This window comes from Eubalaena glacialis, chromosome 18, assembly GCF_028564815.1.
Source record: "Eubalaena glacialis isolate mEubGla1 chromosome 18, mEubGla1.1.hap2.+ XY, whole genome shotgun sequence".
Taxonomy (NCBI): domain Eukaryota; kingdom Metazoa; phylum Chordata; class Mammalia; order Artiodactyla; family Balaenidae; genus Eubalaena; species Eubalaena glacialis.
The window spans coordinates 29861682-29882518 of NC_083733.1; the positions used below are offsets into that span (position 1 = coordinate 29861682).

General features: G+C 50.9%; 1 protein-coding gene across 2 annotated transcripts; it reads right to left on the reverse strand.

Moving 5' to 3' along the window:
• Positions 1-8107: 8107 nt before the first annotated feature.
• Positions 8108-13836, reverse strand: IRX6 (iroquois homeobox 6). Of its 2 annotated transcripts, none has more exons than XM_061173300.1 (6): positions 13460-13836; positions 12192-12449; positions 11400-11509; positions 10898-11205; positions 9504-10106; positions 8108-8532 (listed from the first exon to the last, which is right to left on the reverse strand). In XM_061173300.1, the coding sequence occupies exons 1-6, from the start codon at positions 13502-13504 to the stop codon at positions 8528-8530; spliced, it is 1329 nt and encodes a 442-aa protein (XP_061029283.1). In that variant the 5' UTR covers positions 13505-13836; the 3' UTR covers positions 8108-8527. The 2 variants fall into 2 exon arrangements, with proteins under 2 accessions (XP_061029283.1, XP_061029282.1); XM_061173299.1 differs by having other exon boundaries at positions 8468-8535.
• Between the last annotated feature and the right edge of the window lie 7001 nt (positions 13837-20837).

Sequence of the window (20837 nt, forward strand, 5' to 3'; positions counted from 1 at the left end):
CATAGCAGGGACATGTATGGCAAGCTAAGGCAGTTTGTCACTTCCCTAGGGAGCCCAACTATAGTGGAACAAGTTAATTCAGTCATAACCAACATTTTATTGAGCATGTGTGTCAGCCCCTGAGCTATACACTCAACATTTCTCAGCTGAGTTCATCCTCGCCATCACCCCACGAGCTAAGCTCAAGTTCTATCCCATTTTACTGGCGAAGAAGCTGAGGCTCAGAGAGATTAAGGCAGTAGCTCACCATCACCGGGTACTAAGTGCTGGGGCCAGAATGTGAATCCAGCTTACCCTGCCTCCTATATCTATGTTCTTCATCACACTGCCACGCCACCTCTTGACCAGCTGAGTGTGTCATGGTGGCCACACTGCAGGGGAAGGGCAGACATAAAGAGTGGGTAACCACACAATGTTTCTTTTTCAAAAACATTTAGTTAAAATGTAAAAGTGAATCTATTTAAAGAAAAAAAAATCAAGAGAAAACAGTACAAGTTTGGCTATGGCCTGAATCTTGACGGTGAGATAAAAACCAGCAGAGGCTGATAGCTCTGACATGGACAGAGCAGAGTCCAGTAAATGGTGCTAGTGGGGTGTGTTAAAGGAGCAGGAGGAAAAAATAAGGAGTTTTCCAGTGTAATAATAAAAAAAATCCCCACTGTTAGGCCCGGTGACAGTCCCTTGATCGGCAGCGTTCTGACCTTGCCTCGCGTGTCAATGTCAATAGCTGTTGTCACCAGTCAATGGGCCTCCCGTTTGGTGCTTAGAGATTCTCTTTATGCACTTAAAAGGCATCATTAGTACCAAGTGGCTATTAAAGCAGTCTTGCTGTTCAGAACGATTTTCTGAAGCAAATGTAGAGGAAACATGCTGAGGGTTGAAGTCATTAGCTGAAGCCACAGAAGGGCTGACCGTGGGCAATGGTGCCATTAATCTTGATAAGGGGAAGTGTGAGCAATTCATATAATCTGCTGGGTGAGGTTTCTCCCTAAATGGACACCCGAGAGAGTGACCCCATGTCTTTGCTCCAGGTAAGAGGGACATGTGTGAACTGTGACATCGACTTGGGAGAATGAGCAGGGCAGGCAGGGCTGCTGGGGGTGGGGACACGACAGAGATTTCAGGCTTCACTGGAGAGGCAGGGACCGCTGGGGTGCAGTAGTGGGAAAAGAAGTTGCAGCTGGCATTTTACATAATGTATACTATGGACCGGGCACACAATTCTAATGCTTTACATATTAACCGTTTAATCCTCACAACAGTCCAGGGAGGCAGGCACAGGCATTATCATTATTCCCATTTTAGAGATGAGGAAACTGAGGTCCAGGCAGGTTATGCTACTTGCTTCAGGTTGCACAGCTGGTAAATAGCAGAGCTGGGATTCAGACCCTGGTAGTCTGGTTTCAGAGGCTGTGCTCTTACCACTTTGCTCTACAGTATGATCTTAGAGTGGAGGCACTCAGCCTCCTTCTGTCTTCCCTTGGAGGACAGCAAGGGCTTTGGAGTCACACAGACCTGGATTGGAACCCCAACTCTGTCATTTTCCGGACGGGCACCTTGGAAAAAGGACTTTGCTTCTTAAGGCTCAGTTTCTTTGTTTGCAGAGTGTTATGAAATCATATGCAGTGTCAGGCACTTGATGGCTCTTGAATATATGTCACTGCCTTCTTCTTCCACATTGAGGTTACAGACACACTGCCAGGGCAGGACATTTTAAAAAAATATATTTATTTATTTATTTGGCAGCACTGGGCCTTAGTTGCGGCATGTGGGATCTTAGTTGTGTCATGCGGGATCTACTTCCCCAACCAGGGATCAAACCCGGGCCCACTGCATTGGGAGCACAGAGTTTTAACCACTGGACCACTAGGGAAGTCCCCAGGGCAGGACATTGATGGGGGAATATGATGGGCAGCTAGATGCCTGCCCCAGCCAGCACCTCTGTGGCTAGGGGCTGGCCTGGACCATTGGAGAGAGAATCAGCACCCTTTTCTTGGACACCTACTTCCTAACTGACCTTGTCCATCTTGAGTTCTGGGTTAGGGTCTGTTATGAACTAAATATTTATGGCCCTCCAGAATTCCTATGTTGAAGCCCTAATCCCCAATGGGACTGTATTGGAAGACAACACCTGTGTGGAGGTGATAAAAGTCAAATGAAGTCAAAGATGTAGGACCCTGATCCAATAGGGCTGGTGCCCTTATAAGAAGAGGAAGAAACACCAGAGCTCTCTCTCTCCACCATGTGAGGACACCATGAGAAGGATGCCATCTGTGAGCCAAGAAGAAAGCTCTTACTAGGAACCAAATTGGCTGGCACCTTGATCTTAGACTTCCCAGCCTCCAGAACTGTGAGAACATAAACGTCTGTTGTTTAAGCCACCCAGTCTGTGGTATTTTGTTACGGCAGCCCTAGCTGACTAAGACAGAACCCCAAGTCCACACGTTGAATGGGAGAGTAATAAAGTCTGGAACTGCATTCAGAACTGTGCCTTCAGCTATGATCTCAATTTGGGTAAAGATGGCTACAAACTCTGTGCTACGCCTCCCATTAAATGGTAGAGTTGAATTCCTCTCCTGTCTCTGGACAAGCTTAGTGACTTGCTTAACCAATGGAGTACAGTGGAAGTGACATCCTGGGACTTCTGAGGATGGGTCATGAGAAACCTTGTGACTTCCACCCAGGCCTCTTGGAACACTTGCTCTCGAAACCTGGCTGCCATGATGTAAGGAAACTCAAGCAGCCCATGGCAAGGGTGGAAACCTCTGCAGGGGCTGGAACCCCACATCCTCCTTGGAAGTGGATCCTCCAGCTCCAGTCAAGATACCTCTTCTAATACCGCACGGACCAGAAACAAATCATTCCCACTGAACCCTGCCCAAATTGCAGATCTGTGAGCAAAATTAATGACTCTTGCTGTTTTGAGCAATTAAGTTTGAGGGTGATTTTTCCCTCTGCAATATGTAACTGGAACACCAAGAAACACTTCCAAAGGGCTTTACCCCAGCTCAGGGCCACCTCTGAGCTGTCCCAGGGATGACTTGGCTCATGTGCCTAGGGTCTTCCACTCTGTGTACAGGCAGCTGGCATATGAGGTGGGCAAGTCTCAAGGAGGTCTCCCTGGCTTGACACTGGCCTTCGATGTCCAGGATGACATCCATCTTTGGGCTCCTTTGTGAATGATGTGGTAAACTGTAACTATCATATCTCATTTTACCCTGGGGAAAATGTGAAGTCCATAGACTCCGGGGAGAAACCACAGGCTTCCAGACTTTGTCTGCCAAGCCCCATCCCTTACTCCAACACCCTTCTAGAAAATATTGGGGCTGGAAGGAGAAACAGCCTAGTTGTAGTTCGCTGGTTCTCAACCTTGGCTGTACATTGGAATCACTTAGAAGCTTCAAAAATACTGCTGGGGCCCACCCCTAGAGGTTGGATTTAATTGGTCTGAGGTACAGCTTGGAGGTTGGTATGGAAAATCAAAACAAAGCCAAACACCTCCCTGGCTGATTTGATGCACCACCAGGGTTGAGAACAAATACTCTAGACTCATCGTCATTATCATTGTGGACATTATTGTTCTAAGGCAGGTTGTCTAAGACTTTAAATAAAGCCAAGTTGGAATTTGGAGACAGACCCAGGCAATGAGGGAAGACCTCAGTCTCTGATGATCTCCTGAATAATAATCACCCTTTACATTGATACAGATTAACTCACCAAACAGTCGAATGTGTACAAGCCGTGATGTGAGCTGGTCATGGCGTTAAATAACGCTGAATCTCAGAGTGACCCAAATGATTCCCTCTTCAACTTTCTTTCAATCCTCTGATTCACAAAGGAGAAGCCTCCGTTGGTGCTAGCTTGTCTTTAACATCTCTCCAACTCTTGGCAAAAATTAGGGGTGTTGCCTTGCCACTGACCAACATTCAAGTAACACTGATCTAAATCTTTGTCTCCATGGCAGCTAGAGCAAATATGAAAGAGCTACATGGTTTAACATGATCTCACCTACCAGGAGAAAGCTGAATCTCAGAGGCATTTGGTGACTTGCCCAAGGACTCAGGTCACTATTTCTCCACCCTCTCCAACTTAGTGTTTAATGAAAATCATGCCAACGGAGGGGGTCCTCCACCATATAACTGGGAGACAGCCGTTGGACTCCATTCTTACTCTGATCTCAGAGGAAGGACCAAGCAAGTCCCACTGAGAGGACGAGGGGAAGAGGAGGCATAGAGGGTAGGACAAAGAAGAAGGAATCATGGAGAAGAGTAAGACTTGTTGGTTCAGGAAATTGATTTCAGAAGAGATGTGGAGAAAGAATTTGGTTCAAAAAAGAAAGAACTTTCTATTGCAGCCAAGGCTGCAACAGGAGACAGCGAGAGACCCACCCCCTCCATCACTTTTTTTTTTTTTTTGCTTAAGATACAGTCTTCCCTTCCTGGTGTTGGCTTTCCCCAAATATGCAGCGATTCTGGACTGCATGCTTGTGTTTGGGCACAGAATTCTCTTACGTGCTGAAGTGCAGGGGACTCCAAAGATGCTTCCAAACCTGGAATCCTAGTTAGTCTTTAGACTGCTCGGAGAGGCAAGTTCGTCTCCTAGGTCACCTCCTCCCCCTCCAATAACAACAAATCTTTGAGCTTCAGGATGGGGCATGGGGAGCCGAACCAGATGAGGCGATTGCATGCCAATCCAGATTAAATCCTGGAGGAAGTGTTTGCACCTGTTACTGGGATGTGATTTATTCTTGGCCAACAGCAGGCATCCTAAGGCCTCAGGCTGAATTTAGGGTCTGGCCACTTGAGGCTCAGCCACTGCTACTCAGATTAGAGGCCCATGAGGCCTCCTAGGGTGCTTGTCACACAAGCAGATCTTCCAGGCAACCTCCCAGTGGGATTCTTTAGTCATGGGCTGACTTTGATGGTGGAGATCCATGGGCTACATTTTGCCAAACACTGACCAGGGGTGTCTCAGACAGCCATGTCCCAGGGAAATGTGGGCAGTGGGATGGGGGGTTGCTCTCAGCCAGGATATGGGCGCAGGTCCAGGAGGCACCAGAAGTCCTTTTCCACTGGATATTCCTGAGAAGGAAGAAGGGCAACCTGGAGTTCCAGAGGCATGAGACAATAGACTCATAGACACAGTATCAAAGACATAGGCTCTTAATCATAATGGAATAAAAGAATTTTAAAATAAGAGAATGCATTAACAGTAGAGCTTAGTGGTTTAGAATCAGTCCTACTTGGGGTTTGACTTCTTTACTTGCTAACTGGATAACTGACATCAAGTTATTTTACCTCTCTGAGCTTCTGTTTCCTCATTTGGTAGATGGACACACTAGTAAGTATAATATAATGGTCCCTGGGACCCTTGCGACATATAAATGAGTCCGTGCATTTAAAGGACATGGAATTGAGTCTGGCACGTGGTAAGGGCTCCAGAAGCTCTTATCATCATTACCAGGGTCATAGGATGTTTGAGCCAAAAGTGATCATAGAGATCATCTAGTGAGTCCAATGCCAATGTCGTGACTCCTGGCAGGAAAGGAATCAATAAAGGAAGAAGACACGTGTTGTGGGTCCCTCGGCTCAGCTTCTTCTCTCTACCCAGTCCCCTAATGGTTCTCCCCAGCTGAGGGAAGGAGCACGTTAGCCATCAAGGGAGTTTGGAGGGCCACTCCTACAGTCTCTCCAAACCTGAGAAAGTCACCTTGCTGCCTTGACTGCCACTCACTTCGCAGGGCTCACAGGCCAGCTGTCTGTGGGCCCCAGCAGGCTCAGCTGAGGACAGCAGGGTGCATCCTCCCTCCCCTTGCTCTGGTGTTTAATCAAAACAGTATTCAAAATATGATTCTGGGAGATTATATTGGGAGATTTGCAGGAGGCTCTCAGTGGGGGCAGAGATGGTGGGAACAGATTGCCACCGGGGGCCAGAGGCTGGGATAATCACAGGCTCAGACTCGCCATTCTCAGGCCTTCACCTGTACTCCTGGAGCCCACCATCAGCTCCGGAGCGGACACTGAGCCCCAGGATGGAGAACTAGATCATCTCTGTACCTGACAGCTGGGGAAACGAAGAGAGGGGAAGGGGGCTGTCCACAGCCACATAGCAAGGTAGTAATGGGATTGAGGTGGTCAAGCCATTTCCTGGGATTCAAGGATACTCTTTTTGGCCCTTCTGACACGCCTCTGCCTCCAGCCAACCATGCCCAGGTCTTTGGGACAACCCTGGGCCGCAGGCTCCTGCTCTGGGTTGTGGTGGGGAGAGGCTGGACCTCCCAGACAAGAGAGAGAGACAACCTCTAGAGGTCCTGCTTGATAGCTGGGCCTCCTTTCACAAGGCTCAGTGTCCTATAAAGGCTGAATGGCTGGAGGCAGGGGGCAGGTAAACCCTCCACCCACTACCATCCTCCACTGTCCCGGTTCAGCCACGTGACCTCGGGCTTAGGTGGGTCCCTTCTCTCCGGCCTTCACTTTCCCATCTGGAAATCTGACTCGACGTGATGCTAAGGGCCCCTCTCCTCTCCACTAAATGGTTAGCGGGAGCCCCGCTCCCAACTGGAGGCCCGAGGAACAAGCTTCTGCAGCCTCAGCAGCCTCCCGAGGGGTTTACCTGGCCCCCGAGGAGGGGCTGGGTCGAGAGCGCCTAGAAAGAAACCTCTAGCTAATGCGCTTTATTACAAGCGTTAATCCCGCAAAGCCGACTGGAAATAATGTTTATCTTTTCGCAGTTTAATTTCCCGGACCCTAAGCCGCAGGTCAGTGAGGGCGACTGGAGGGTCCCCGGGGAGGCTGGGGGTAGGAGCAGCTGTCGCCCAGAAGCAAAACGAAAGCAGAGAGGTGGTTTCCCAATAGGAAGCCAGGGAGGGGAGCCAGAGCTAAAAGGGGCCTTGAACCCTCAATGGAGAGCTGGGTCCCTCTTCACCACCGGTTCTCTGTGACCTTGAGCCAGTCCCTGCCCTCCCATCTGGCCTCAGTTTCCTCATCTGAGGAAGGGGTTTGTGCTTTTGTAATTCATTATCTCTGACTATTCTATAGAAAAGAAGTCGGGGGTGGGGTGGGGGGAAGGTGGCCTGTTCCCTTCAGTTTTTTTTAACCCCCTCTTTTCCTCTCTGCAGCCTTCAAGGTTCTTAAAATCTCCTCCCAAGGATGCGGATCCTTCCCGTCCCAGACTTCAGCGGCCCGTCAGGTGGCAGGGCGCTGGTCTGGAAGGCTGTCACTCAGCCATCTCCGGCCGGGCTGGAGCCCAGCAGTGGAGACACAGCTTCCCGAGGATTCAGCCCCTAGGCGCACACCCCAGCTGCCCTCCCTCCTGCCTTCCCGTCCCCATCAGCTGCCCGGACCTCCCCACTAGGGCGCTGTCCCGGGTTCGCCTCCGTCTCTCCTTGTGTGCAGCGGCGAACGCACTCGCTGGCTAAAGCCGAAGCCACTGCGCCGAGGACACGAACTCAGGGCTGGCATCGGCATCTTTAAATCTCTCATCTCCGCCCCCGCACTCCCCAGCCCTACGCCAGACGCTGCTAGCCAGGGGGACAAAGCCCCCTTCCTCGCTCATCAGCTCCCATTGGTTGGCCTGTACCGGAAGTGTTTGCTGGCACTAGATTAAACGGAAAGAATGCCCCCTCTCGCCTCTCATCGACCCGGCAAGCTGTCACACTTGGCCGCTGGGGCGGAGGGGAGGAGCGCGGGGGTCCCAGCGGTGCGCCCAGGGACGAACAAGAGGATCCGCCTCGCCCCTCCTCCCAACAAACTTAAAACCCAAGTACGAACCCGGAAACAAATGCAGCTTCCACACAAATAGCCTGACGGCTCCACGCCGCGCCTTCCCTGCCCCCAGTTGCCGACCCCCTCCCCAACTCCCAGGAATCGGCCGGGCGTCTGCCGGGCTCTGCGAGTTGGCTGGGGCCGCAGTTCGGTGGGCTAAGCCGCAGGCGCCGTGGCCTTGACCATTCCCTTGTCAGTTTCTCTCCCAGCTCCGAAAGGGACTGAAATCTGCATCCTGTCCCCAGAACCACATTTCAGCCTCCCCTCCACCCCGACCTTACCAGGCTCCCCTGACGCAAAGAGGCCACACAGCTTGGGTTCGGTTGGATTATTTTTAAGGACACAAGGAGTGGGGAGGGGGAGAAGACCCACGTGGTCCTTAGGGGCCAAGTCAGCATTGAAGTTACAAAGTGAGGGTGATGGGCGTGAGCAGGAGAGGGAGTGGCTTCAGACCCCGAATCCAGAAGGGAGAGGGAGACTTGGATGCTGAGTCCGTGCACGGTGCAGACTCGACAAGCCTTCCCACTTGACCTTCCCCAAGGTGCCCTGCCACCTCCTCCGTGGGATCTGACAAAATGCACGTCTGCCAGCCACTCCCAGCTCTGCGTGCGAGGAGGGCCGGTAGGAGGGTTTCTGTGTGTCTGTCTCTTAGGCAAAGTGAGAGCCCCAGACCCTGGGGAGGTCTCTCAGCTTCTTAGTGTGGAGGTGAGTTCCAAAAAGTAGGGCTTATTTCCAAGATTCTTCTGCAAATCGCAGCCATTGCGCTAACCTGCTGAGAGAGGAAAGGTTGATTAAAACCCGAGGGCAACTTGCTGGTGATTCCTAGGAAATCTGAGGTCAGTGATATCTCATCCAAAGGGAATCAAAGGTCTAGAGGCAATTTGCTTGCCAGAGGTAACATTTGGACCCCGTTATGCGTAAATTCAAATAACAGTGTAACCCAATTTTCTAAGCCAGTAGCTAATCCTGAGAGAAATTACTTCAAAGAGCAGAATCTGACAGTAATTGCTGGAGGCTGCCAAATGCTTCGGGAATGTCCCTTTGTGGGGTGAAATTCCCTTCCACCAAACACAGCCAGAGAACCAGCCAGGGGCAGGAGACACTGATTGGCAGTCCTGCCCTGCTTGGGGGTGAGCTCTTGGTGGGGGGCGGGGGGCTCTCCAGGGACAGCACCCACCTGAGCTACGCCCCTAGGGATTTAGTGGGCGGCACAGAGGGCTGCAAGCTGAACTTAAGCACTGGCCTTGAACCGACTGTAGGTATCTGGCCCTTCCCCTCAGACTTCCGGGAAAGCCCTGGTACCTGCCTAGCCCTAGCAAAGTCTTGGTACCGGAACAGCAGGAGCCAGCTGGCTTCCTCTGAAGGGCAGGCAGGGGACAAGGGTGCCTGTGCCGGAGAGGGTCATGGTGGTGCCCATCTGGCACATTGGGCTGAACATTGGCGAGATATTAGCTGTCCATCTCTTCAATGACTTTCTAAGGGTTTTCTAGGCAAGTTACTGTCTCATTCTGAGCTTATTATTATTTGGTTTTAAGATTCGGTAACTAGAACTTTTATCTCTAAGCTTCTGTTTCAAGGAGTGCTGTGAGACAATCTTGTGCTAGGTCTGAACCTGGGCATGCTGGAGAGGCAGAGAGAGTGTGCAGCGGCTGGGCACCCGGGGGCTGGGTGGATGGATGTGTGTGTCGGGGGAAGGTGTCCTTTGCACAGACACTCCCAGCGCCGTTGGGGGCCCACTACCTTCTGCTCCCGACTGGTACTGGCACTGCACTGCCGGCGCCCTCTTCCGCGGGCACGGCGCACAGTCCAGAGGCAGGCCCTGTTGGGCAAACGAGGGGTTTCCAAAGGCTTTGGCTACTCGGGAAGACTCTTCGCACGCGGAGTCTCTGGGGACCGCGGGTCGCGCGCCGGGGCCTGGAGGCTGTCCGGGAATCAGATGGCACTCAGGACTTCGTGGTCTGGACAGGTTTGGAGGTGCCCCTTCGACGCCGCTGGCTGCCGCAGTGTGCGCCAGAGACCAGATGCGCGGTTTCTCGCTGCGGGGGTAGTGCATGGTCAAAGTGGGGCCTCCTGGCTCGGCCCGCAGGAAGTCGGTTTCTCCCGACCTGGGGGGCTCAGTGAACGAGAAGCGGGGCGCCGCCAGACTGCACTCCCTGCGCTCCAGCCGGCCTTCTCGAGCTGCGGCACATTGTGCCGCCGGCAGCGACTGAGTGTCTTCATGGAGCTCAGCCAGCCTGTCCGTAGCTGTGGCCACTGCCTCCTCTTCATCCGCCTCCTCTTCCTCTTCTTCCTCCAGGTCTTCCAGGTCACTCAGCCCCCGAGCCTCCTGGCTAGCAGAAACGTCTGCGGGAAATCAGGAGCGAGTGAGAAAAGCCCCAGGCCCCAAGGGAAATCCTCGGGAGTGCCCATCCCTGAGAAGCTTTTAGCAAACGCGCTCTGCACTCGGGGCATTCTCGGTGTAATTCACCAGGATGGCCACACAGCCTCCTACATTTGCCCCCGGGCTGCCGGTGCACCGCAGGAAAAGAATTCCCGCCCCTAGACCTGCCCCCACCCTTTGGAAGACTCCTCCCCTCCGATACCCCAAGGAAATGTCCACTTTTCGCTGCCTAAGACCTGGATCTCAGTTCCTCAGCCTTAAAAAAGCAAGGGAAAGTTTTTACCCAATTCCAACACCCACAGGTGGCTGGTGTGTATTATTTAATTGAGAAAATATTTACTAAGTACCAACTATGCGCCAGACATCATTTAGGCATTTAGGTATTAGGAACTTAGAGAATACAGCAGTGGATAAGACACTTTCTAGGGGAGTTGACATCCCTGAGGGGGTAAGTATGGCACATAAAGTAGGCTGACGTGATAGAGAATAACTTGGGAAGCTAGTTGGCGTGGGTGGCCCGGGAAGGCTTTTCGGATGTGGCACTTTCAAGTCGAGAAGAAGCCGGCTCTGTAGGGAATTCCAGGCAGAGGGAACCACACAGGCAAAGGCCCTGAGGCATGCAGGGGTTGCACGTGCAAGGGTAAGCAAGAGGGGTGCCTTCATAAAAGCTACCCCACGGGGTGGTTGTGAAAATCCAATTAAACTGCTTGATGGCTGGAAACCCACGCAGGTTGGGGCAGTGAACATTCGGTACCTTTGGTGTCACCATTTAGGCAGCCCAGCAATTCCTCTGCTCCACCCTCCTCCTTCCTCTCCTCCCCGCCTTTGTTCTTGGGCGCCCAAGTCATCTTGTTCTCCTTCTTGAGGCGCCGGCGCGCGTTGGCGAACCAGGTGGACACCTGGGTGAGGGTCATCTTGGTGATGATGGCCAGCATGATCTTCTCGCCCTTGGTGGGGTAGGGGTTCTTGCGGTGCTCGTTCAGCCAGGCCTTGAGCGTGCTAGTGGTCTCCCGGGTGGCATTCTTTCTGCGCCCAGTGCCACCCAACTCCACCGCTCCGTACCTGGGGGAGAACTTGGCTCACAGTTCTGGGGTGAGGAACCTGGGGCTGCAGTCAGGAGACTGTTTACGTCCTGGAAGTGAGGTTCTGCTCCCCATCCTAGCACACAGCCCCCCATGCCCTGTGGATTGGTCCTACCTTGGCCAGGGAGGGGGGGAAGGACTTGCGATGCCAGCCACCAATGCCCCATGCCTTACCGGTCATACTGGTACTGCCCCAGGCTCTGCTCATAGGGATAATAGGCTGCTGGTTGCGCCAGGCCGGGTGTAAAGTTCCCTGCAGCCTCCTTAAATTCATACTGTGGATTCTGGTGGGGGAGGAAGGAAGAATTCAGAACTACATCTGGGGAGAAGGAGGGGTGGGGAGTTGCCAAGGGTGTGAACTCTGGAGTCGAGTCTGGTTCCAATTGCAGTACCACCACTCGCATTGGCTGTGTGATCTTGGGCACAGTTGTTTAACCCCTCTATGCCTCAGTTTCCCCTTGGTAAAATGGGATAACAATAATGCCTAGAGGTTATTGAAGAAGAATGCTTGGCAGAGTTCCTGGTGCAGAATAACAGTAGTTAAATATTAGCTGTGAAGATTACTGTTACTACTTGTGCCCCCCAGCCCCTCCCCCCTCCCACCAGCTGGGGAACTTTCTTTACTCCCCTTCCAGAGCTGTTCCCTGACCCTTTCTATCTCTGTGACTTTGGGTAAGGTTATTCGAGCCCCTCTGCACCTCAGTCTCCTCCTGTGTACCCTGAGCCGAGTGATGACTTGCCTACCTCACGCAATTAATAGAAGTACAGATGCTTTCTAAACAGGACGGACTCCTGTAAACGGTAAAGATTTGTTTTTTCTTTATATACAATCCTAACCTTTTCCTTTCCTCGGAGTTGTGCATCCTTCCTAGATGCAGATCTCACACTGGATTTCGCCCCTGCCCATCCTGCCCCCAGGAGGGTAGGTTTGGACGCACAGACCCAGGCTCCACCCCAGCTACTCACCAGCGCCCCGTACAGCGTGGGCGGCTCCGGGCTGTAGGGCAGGTAGCCTGCGTAGCTCTGGGCAGCTGCAGCGGCCGAGTAGGGATGCCCATAGATGCCCAAGGCCGCGCCCAGCTCGGGCCTCGCACTGCCCAGCAGCCGACTGTCGTAGGGTGTGAAGCAGAGCGCGGCCGCCGGGGTAGAGCCTGAGGCCACATCTGGGACCGAGCGCGGGGCGGATTCGCAGCAAGTGGCGTTGGAACTTGCAGACACCAGAAACTACGGGGGCGAGAGGAGGGGCACCGGAGGTCAGAGACCGGCGCCTCGGGCTGGCGGGAGCCAGCGGCGGAACTGCCAGATCATTCCTTCATTCAATATAAACTAAATGCGACCTCGTGCTTGCACTGAGCGCTCTGCTGAGGACTGGGTCAGGAATTATCCGTAGACGCAATTTATCCAAACTGCCTTTATAAATACTCCTAAACCTTTGCTAAAGCTCCAGAGTTCCAGGGGCTCCGGGTCATGGGAAGGTTCTAAAACCCAAATTACAGAAGCCAGCCTCGGCCAGTTCCCTCGCGAACCCTCCCTCCCCGGAGTCACAGGATCCTACAAAGGCCGAACTTGAAGGTAGTCTTGGAGACCACGTCTCACTCCTGCTCCCATTTTATAGATAGGGAATGAGGGCTAGAGAGAGTAGGAGACTTATCCTAGATCACAAAGCGGGGCAGAGGTCAAGTGGGACTAGCCTTCTGGCACTCTGCAGAGAAACTGAACAGGGGTGGGCTCTCCAGAATTTCCCCAGGAAACACTGTCACTGTACAGTACCCACCCAGGTCTGGAAAAATCGAAGGAACCAGAAGCAGAGCGCCTGGACCTGCCCATGGAAAGGGAAGGAAAAGAACAGAGGACAACAAACGAACAAGCCCAGAAAAACAGTGAGACGGACAGGGCTCTGGACTGGAAGTCTGAGACTCTCCTGGCCACCTCGGATATCTGTACAGTAAGGAGGCCTCTCTGTAAGATTCCCGAGATCCCACCCACCTCACGCAGCTCGTGGCCAGAGTGCCCAAGTTTCGGGTCCCACGATTTTCCAGCTTACACTGGGGGAGTTGAACGTTCTCAGCCAGGGATTGGGGCTGTCAGAGGGGTCGGTGGTACATTACCCAGGCGCCCGCTCTCTCTGACTTCCCCGGGGACTCGTGGGAGAGGGGGGCGTTTAGGAGCAGGCTCCTGCACTAGGCGCTCCCTCCTTCCAGCCTGCCCCCATCCCCCAAGGGGGCGGCTCTTACCTGGGAAGCGCTGCCATAAGGGTGTCCAAAGTGCGGGAAGGACATGGTGGCTGTCCGTGACCCACCTCCCTCTTCTCTTGCGAGTTCCCGCCTCTGCCCCGCCGTTCTGCGCCTCCAGCCGTCCGCGGCCTCGGTTCCTTACACGGTTGCCGGTGCCCAGCGCCGGCTCCTCCGCCCGCTTGGCGCGACTGGAGGCAGAGCCGAAGGCAGCCCGGCTGCCGAGCCCTGCGCTCCAGAAGGCTCCCCTCCGGCCCGCGTGGTCCGGAAGACAGAAGGGCCCATGGATGGGCAGGGGAAGGGAGAGGATGCGGGTTTCCAAAAGCGCGCGGTGGCGAGGCAAGGTGAGGCGCGGCGCGGGGCCGTGCAGCTCCCGAGGTGCCCCAGTCCAAGGTGGCCAGAGGCTCAATGTGACGTCACGGTAATCCCGGGCTGCCAGGCGGGCCCCCGAGCCCTGGGGCCCCGGGCCACCAAGCCTGCCAAGCGCAGCCAGCCCGTGCGCGCGCGCGCACTCACCACACTCACACTTGTTCCTGGAGGTTTGTGCAGCTGGTGAGGAAAGTCAAAGACCCTGACCCTCTCTGCCTGGCGCAGGATCCTACCGTTTTCGCCTTAAACTCACGCGCGCGCGCACATACAATCTCACCAAATTACCCGGGAGAAGTAGCAGAAACGCCTCCCACTGTGCCGCGCAGGCCCCGGGCGCAGCGCGCTTACCGCCTCCCCTGCGGCCCGGAGGAGGAGAGAAGCACCGGGCAGCGAGGGAGGAGAGAATACAAAAGAAGAGACAGGAGAAACTACAGGAGAAAAGTGGGGGAGAAAGGCTAGAGGGAGAAGGAGGAGGGGAGAGGAGAGAGATGAGGAGTCTAAGTGAATAGAGGCGCGCGGGGGAGGGGAGGAAACAGGGGTGGGCGAAGGCTGGGCGGAGGTTGAAAGCTGGCAGGTGGAGGAGAGCAGAAGCTCGGGGGAGAAGCCTCCAGTCCGCCGCCCCCGCCCCCGCCCCCGCCCCTCCGCTGCAGGAAAGTTTGTTCGCGCCACAGGCCCCGAGCTCGTTGGGGCAGCGCTGGGCAGCGTCAGTGGATCCCACTGTTCCAGCCGTCTTTGTCCTCGGGGACCTGGCTCCCCGCCCCAGTCTCCCTAGGACTCTAGCTCGATGCAGGCTCTCCATGCCCGGGGCTTTGCCAGGGCCTTGACCCCGGGGCTTCTCTGCGGCTTTCAGGCCCTCCAGTAGGCCGAATAGCGCCCCCTCGAGGTCAAGGTTCAGATCCCCCCTTCGGACTCTGCCAGGAAAGGCGCCAAGTCTGACCCCCGGCATCTGCAGGCCACGGCCTGAGACTCCTGGGCGTCTCCTCCGAAGGCGAGACTCGGCTGCCTCGTGCGCACGGCGAGCTGTGTCCACGGGGGAGCGGGGAGCCGCAGGAAGGCGCTGGGGCCGAGCTGCAGCCGCTGCGCGCCGCTGGGGGTGGCGCTGGCGAGCCGCGGTTCAGCGCGCGGGGAGGGCGGCCCATTCCCTGCGCTCCGCTGGGTCGCCTGGCTGGGCCTAGCGGTCTGACCACCCCCTCCATCCCAGGGGCTCTCAAAAGGGCACTGATGGGCGGACGAGCTCGTTGGTGCCTGGGAGGGGGCCGCGTCCTCTAGGCCTGGCTCCCGGGCAAGCGGCCGCCAGTTTGCAAGCACCGTAGATCCTGCACTCCCAAAGGCTCAATCCCCAGGCCCGGAGCCTCCCCGCTGAGGGCCTCTGACCTGCGACGTCTGGGGGCGTAAAGGGGCTGCCGGCCTGGTGGTGGTGGTGGTGGGTGGCGTTTCGGGGGATGCTACCGGGATCGAATGCCTCGCCTTTCACTCACGGGGTCACCGCGCTTTACAGTTTACAAAAACGTTCCCCCAGGCCCTCTCTGCACCTCCCCGGAGGAATCGGGGCGGCGGGGATGGTTCAAGGCCCCAGCTTTATTTTCTAGTTGAAACGCAAGAACGTGTGGCGCCGAGGTTAGGAACAACCCGGATCTCTGCCCTGGGTTCTGGCGAGGCAAGGAGGAAGCCCAGGGACGGACAAGGTTTGGGGACCTGGCCCGGAATCCCTGGCCACGAGCTTTCCTCCGGCACCTTTCAGAGGAGACTGGTAGGCCCGGAAGCCAGCGACGTCTTTAGAAGGACATCGGCTTCTTTTTTCTTTACATATTCTGCAGAACGCGCACCGAGCTTGGATAAGCGCAAACCGAAGACTCCTCCGCCTAAGAGATTATTAACATGAGGACAAGCTGCATTCTAAATACGAACAAACCCAGCGAGGTTTCCTGGCTGCTGCTACAGTGTCGTTACCTTGGAGAAACCTTGCTTTCAACCCGGGAAACTCCTAGTTAGAAGAAGAATTATAGTTATCGCCAGATTGATTTAGTGATAAAAATTCACCGTAATAGATAAGATCCCTCGATTTTTCAAAATGCACTTTGGAGCCATCTACACGTTTGCAGCTTGGATACATCTAAGCTATTTTTTAAACGTAAGAATTGGAGAGAATTCATTAAATTAGTCCCTTGGGGAAGATTACTGCTAATTAATTAATTGCAAACATTTCCAGAGGGAAGGTATGTCAATTGTAAAGTAATAAAATTAGGTAGTTGAAATACTTACTCAGCAACTTTGATTGCCCATTCGTTCCTAAGCAGATTTTTTTTTTCTTTTTATGACATAAAAATGGGGAGGGTGGTGAAGAAAAAGCATTAGTTCTGTCCCCTGGCAATCTGATTGCAAAGGAGAAACTACCATATAGAATTTATTGATTTTCAGCTGATTTATAAGACCTCTGCAGTATCAATGCTGTGTGCAGGGCCTCCAGGCCTACCTCTTGTCTTTGCTCTCTAGGATTCGAGAAAAGCAACAAGATTTTTCAAAAGAGAAAGAAAAGAGGAGGAAGAACCGTGGTGAAGTGAATTGGGAGGTGAGACTCTGAAGATGCTTCAGCATTTTTCTTCATCTGCAGAAAAGAAAACAAACAAAAGAGCAGGTTTTCTGTTAAGGCATCTTTCTATTGTGTCCAAAGTTGCTTTAAGGTATCAGGATGTCTTGGGGAGAAAGGCTGCAATTTCCAGGCATGGGAGACCTTGATTTAACATTTCTTTCCTGGGGAGAGGCTGCACCCAAAGCAAACCTACCTGGTGCCGCTGACATTTGATTGTCACCACCTTAAAAAAGGGTCTATGTTCCCTAAAAAGGGGTCCTATGAAGTGTGCCTTTTCCCATTATTTTGGGGCCCTCATTACAAAACCAAACCATCAGTTTCAACCAGTATCAACCTCTGACTGGCAGAAACCTCAGGTGAAAAGAAGTCTTTCCTGGAAGGTGCTTCAGGGAAGCTGCCGTGGAATTTGCTCTCGTCCTCCTGACTGTCGACAGGCACTCACCCTCTGCAGCCAAAGTGCTCTGAGCTTCTCCACCGTGCTGGCTTTTCATTGCTTTATTCAGCGCCGACTAATTTAGTTTCGGGAAAAATGCCCAATTGTCTATGTGTACGCGTTGAATTTTACTGAAGCAAGTAAATAAGCCTCTGAAATACAAACCCTCCCAGTTATATTTAAGGGAGTCCTTCCACCTAAAGTGTTTTATACAGATGATACAGATTCTTTTGTTGTATTATGCCACATGCCCTGATAGTTCCTCTAGCTGCTCATTAAAACAAAGTCAACAGTCAAAGGCCTATTTGGAGGAGGGAGAACACTAATCCACATCGTTTATTTGAAGTTCATGTTGCTTTGCTTGAAATGCACTGAAGGTCCTGAGCCGGCAGAGTAAAGGATGTGTCTTGACAGTAAACCTGAGTGCAGGTACCACACACACAAAAAATCACATTGCACTATTTTGAGTTAAATAGCCATCATTTCCTAATGATTTAGAAAGACAGCACATTTTACAGGGAGGGAATGATAACTCCCAAATGCCCCAAATCAACTTCAAATGCCTCAAATCATAGATGGAATGTGTTAAGTATATGGATAAAATAACACTGATGAAAATGTGCTAAATTATATTTTTTAAGTATGAGATTTTTAGTGACGGTTTTTGAACTGAGAAGAATGAAATTTCCTCAAATCTATGCATGAATGAACAAGTGCATCTGGACAGAAGCATCTATAATTTATACTGATCAGTCACCGCAGGTCTCCCTGAGTAAAACCGAAAGGAACACTAATTGTTTTGACGGAAGTAGTGTGCATGGCATCTGATCGTGAAACACAGCGAGCCCCCTTGCCTGAATACATATTGTCAGCAGCAACTCTGGCATCAGGAGGGGAAAATAAAAAGGCAATAATTCCCAGATGAGGGAGGGTGCTGCTGTTGCTTGTCAGGAAGGTGGCAAATAGAAAGAAAGAATGAACTTCTGGATAAAGTAAAAAACGAGATAATGCAGCGATCCTGGTGTGTCAGTGAGCCAGGTACAAACCTGCTTTACCTTACTTAAGGTTCATGATAAGGAAACTGGAGAGGTGGGAAGCAAATCTAAGATTACATAACCCAATAGGTGAGAGAGGAGGAACCAGAATTCAGACCTCCCCACTTTGGGTCTTTCCACAAGACCTTATTTCAAACATACATAAAGCCAGATACAGCTGGAGATGTCGTGCCCTGGGATAACACAGTGTAATTTAGCAGAGAAAATATCTAAAGAGATGCTGTAGTAAGCACACTCGTTCAGGGTCTCTACTATGTGCTTTTATATCAACTTGTATTATGAAAGAGCTTCTGTAATACTTTGGGAGTTTTAGAAATTTGATGATGGTCATTAATTCAAATAGAAAACAGCAAACAGACCCAGCTGTGATGGATAAGAATATTAAAAAAAAAACTAAAAAAACAAAAAAACACAAAACCAACAACAAAAAACCTCTAAGAAATTCAGCCAAGATTATGTCTATATATCTATGACAGTTTATAAAACAATTAATGGAATTTGGTTAGTGACTATTTTCAGAAAGATATACATATATATGACTGTATATATATAGTCACTAACCAAATTATATATTTATATATATATTTATATACATATTTTAATCTTTGTTTTTGCATCAGTAGACTGGGGGAGGGGGTTGGTACATTAACTTCTCACTTACAAAGCAGGTTCTATGTATAGAAATTCTTGATTATTTTTATCTTCTGGATGGTGATATCTTTCTAGTGATAAGCTCAAGGCATCTCAAGGAATTAAAATTGTAAGTTAATGACAGATGTATGGATCTGAAGGCCAGGGAACAGCTTTTGAAGCCAAAGTCTTTGGGGAAAAAATATGCATGTAAAAAATAAAGACCTGAAAGAAGTCACACATAAGGACTTGCTAGGATAAGATGCCATGTCTTTTTTCCCCTTTGCGACAGGGCCTAGGAGCGGTCTTGAGTGTACACTTAGGGGACAGAGTCATGGCTTAGACAAGTGGGAAAGGGAGCTGATTTGGTGCTGGCTCTGACTCTAGCCAGGGACTGTGCGTTTTTGCATACAGCAATTTAACTGGACCGTTGCTAACAGGCACTTTTTAAAGATGCTATTTTGTCATTCTTCTTCCCAAAGGATTTCACTGTCGTAGACTTTAAGGCTTCAATTAAAATATGAGCAGCTTCAAGCCATATACATTTTGTCTGATTAGCTGCATTCTGCTGGTATTCTCTTTCACTGTGGTTTCTCCTACTTTTAAAGCTGAGCATTAGAACTGGCCAGGAGCCTTCTTTTTTTTGTGCCACCTGGGGCCCACTACTTTAGGGAAGCTGGGACCATTTGTGATGTCACGTGCTGGCCAGAGTAATTTATGACAAATCTTCACAAATCAATAAAAATATGGGAAGTATATCATTTCTAAAGGGGGGAAAAAAAAGAGAAACACATGAGACATGCCCATTAAGGGCATAGCCATTCTAATACCTGCATGTCTGCTTGGGTCTGCAATTAAAAACATTCTGATAATAAATCTCCTTGCAGTCTCTTTTAATGCTTTTAACTTTCCTGAAGGTTCAAATTGGTATCCCAAAAATGTGCCAGGACCGTCACAAGGTATTTTATAGACTCATAAATAAATACGGCAATTAATCTCTGCTATATTTCTTTCATATTTGATGACAATTTATTATGGCATTCACCCATTCGGTGCACAAAAACTCTAATGCACTTAAAATCGGATTTCAAACCAAACATTTTATGGGAAAATATAGTATTGATCATCCATTTAAAGATATCATGAAGATGATTCATAACCTGCTGTAAAAAAAAGATCTCATGAGAATCTTACAAATGAGTGGGGCGGTGGAATCGTCTATTCATAAAACCAGAGCTGTTGGATCTGTTCCTCTTGTTTTCTTCATCTATCTTTGAGCTTTCCAGCACTGATTGCTTTCATAAGTTGCTGTTTTATAAGAAAAATCCTTTTCCATGACATTTTTCATAGTGACAGAGGTTGTGGAATTTCTCAGTGAGTATTTTCTCGTGCAATTTTCTCTCGAAATTCTGTCTGCAGGAAGAGTTTCAGGGGTAATAGAAGATGTTTCTGTTACTTGGAGTCAAAACTATTGTATAGCCCCCATGACACTTATGTAATTGACAGATGGTGGTAGTTCTAAGCAACCTTGAGCCCCTGATAGTCTGCAGTTCTCCCATGCTATGAATGCTTGAATATCTTTTGTGCACACACAGTCCGGGTGAGAATATAAGAAAATCCCGGTGCTGGTCCTTCTCTTCAACTAGCACGTGGTCTGTCTGGGAAGAACAGCCCATATCATTCATTCAACGGATATTTACTGAGTGTCTACTGAATGCTGGGCATGGTTCAAGGAGGTGAGGATTCAACACTAAACGCAACAGGTTCCTGCCCTCATGCACGCTGCATTTGAATGAGTTAAATATTCTAGCATCATCCTGAAATCACTTATCTAGCACCATAATAATTTGGGAAAGCGGCCTAATGTTTACTGAATGCTCACAAGACTCTAGGCATGAGGTTAAGCACTTTTTATGTTACCCTTCCTTCATTCCTTCACCAAGCATTCATTGAGCGCTTGTTATTTAAGAGCACTGACTTAGGGGCTGCGGATTTAGTGCAGCGAGACAATGAAAATCCCTGTCCCCATGGGGTTTACAGTTGAGCTATAATGTATACCTGAAATTAGACATCACTTGTTTTGTTTTACAGAAGTTTGAGCCTAAGAGAGCTTAACTTGCCCAGTGTAATAGAGCTAGTTCTGAAAATCTGGGGCTTGAACTCAAGCTGTTGGCTTTAAAGTCTGGGTAAAATAACATTTCCAATTGAATGCTTAATTGTTGAGATGATGCAGTTTCAAGAAATAACCACCTCACCTAATAAACAGATGATCCGAACTGCTGCTATGTTCTTTTTTATAGCAGG

What these genes read in the sequence shown, in the direction of transcription:
- IRX6 (XM_061173299.1), bottom strand. Translation starts at nt 13,504, where the DNA reads ATGTCCTTCCCGCACTTTGGACACCCTTATGGCAGCGCTTCCCAG. An exon ending in CTTATGGCAGCGCTTCCCAG is followed by an intron (nt 12,450 to 13,459) that starts GTAAGAGCCGCC and finishes TCGCCCCCGTAG; the next exon opens with TTTCTGGTGTCTGCAAGTTC. An exon ending in GGGCAGTACCAGTATGACCG is followed by an intron (nt 11,206 to 11,399) that starts GTAAGGCATGGG and finishes GTTCTCCCCCAG; the next exon opens with GTACGGAGCGGTGGAGTTGG.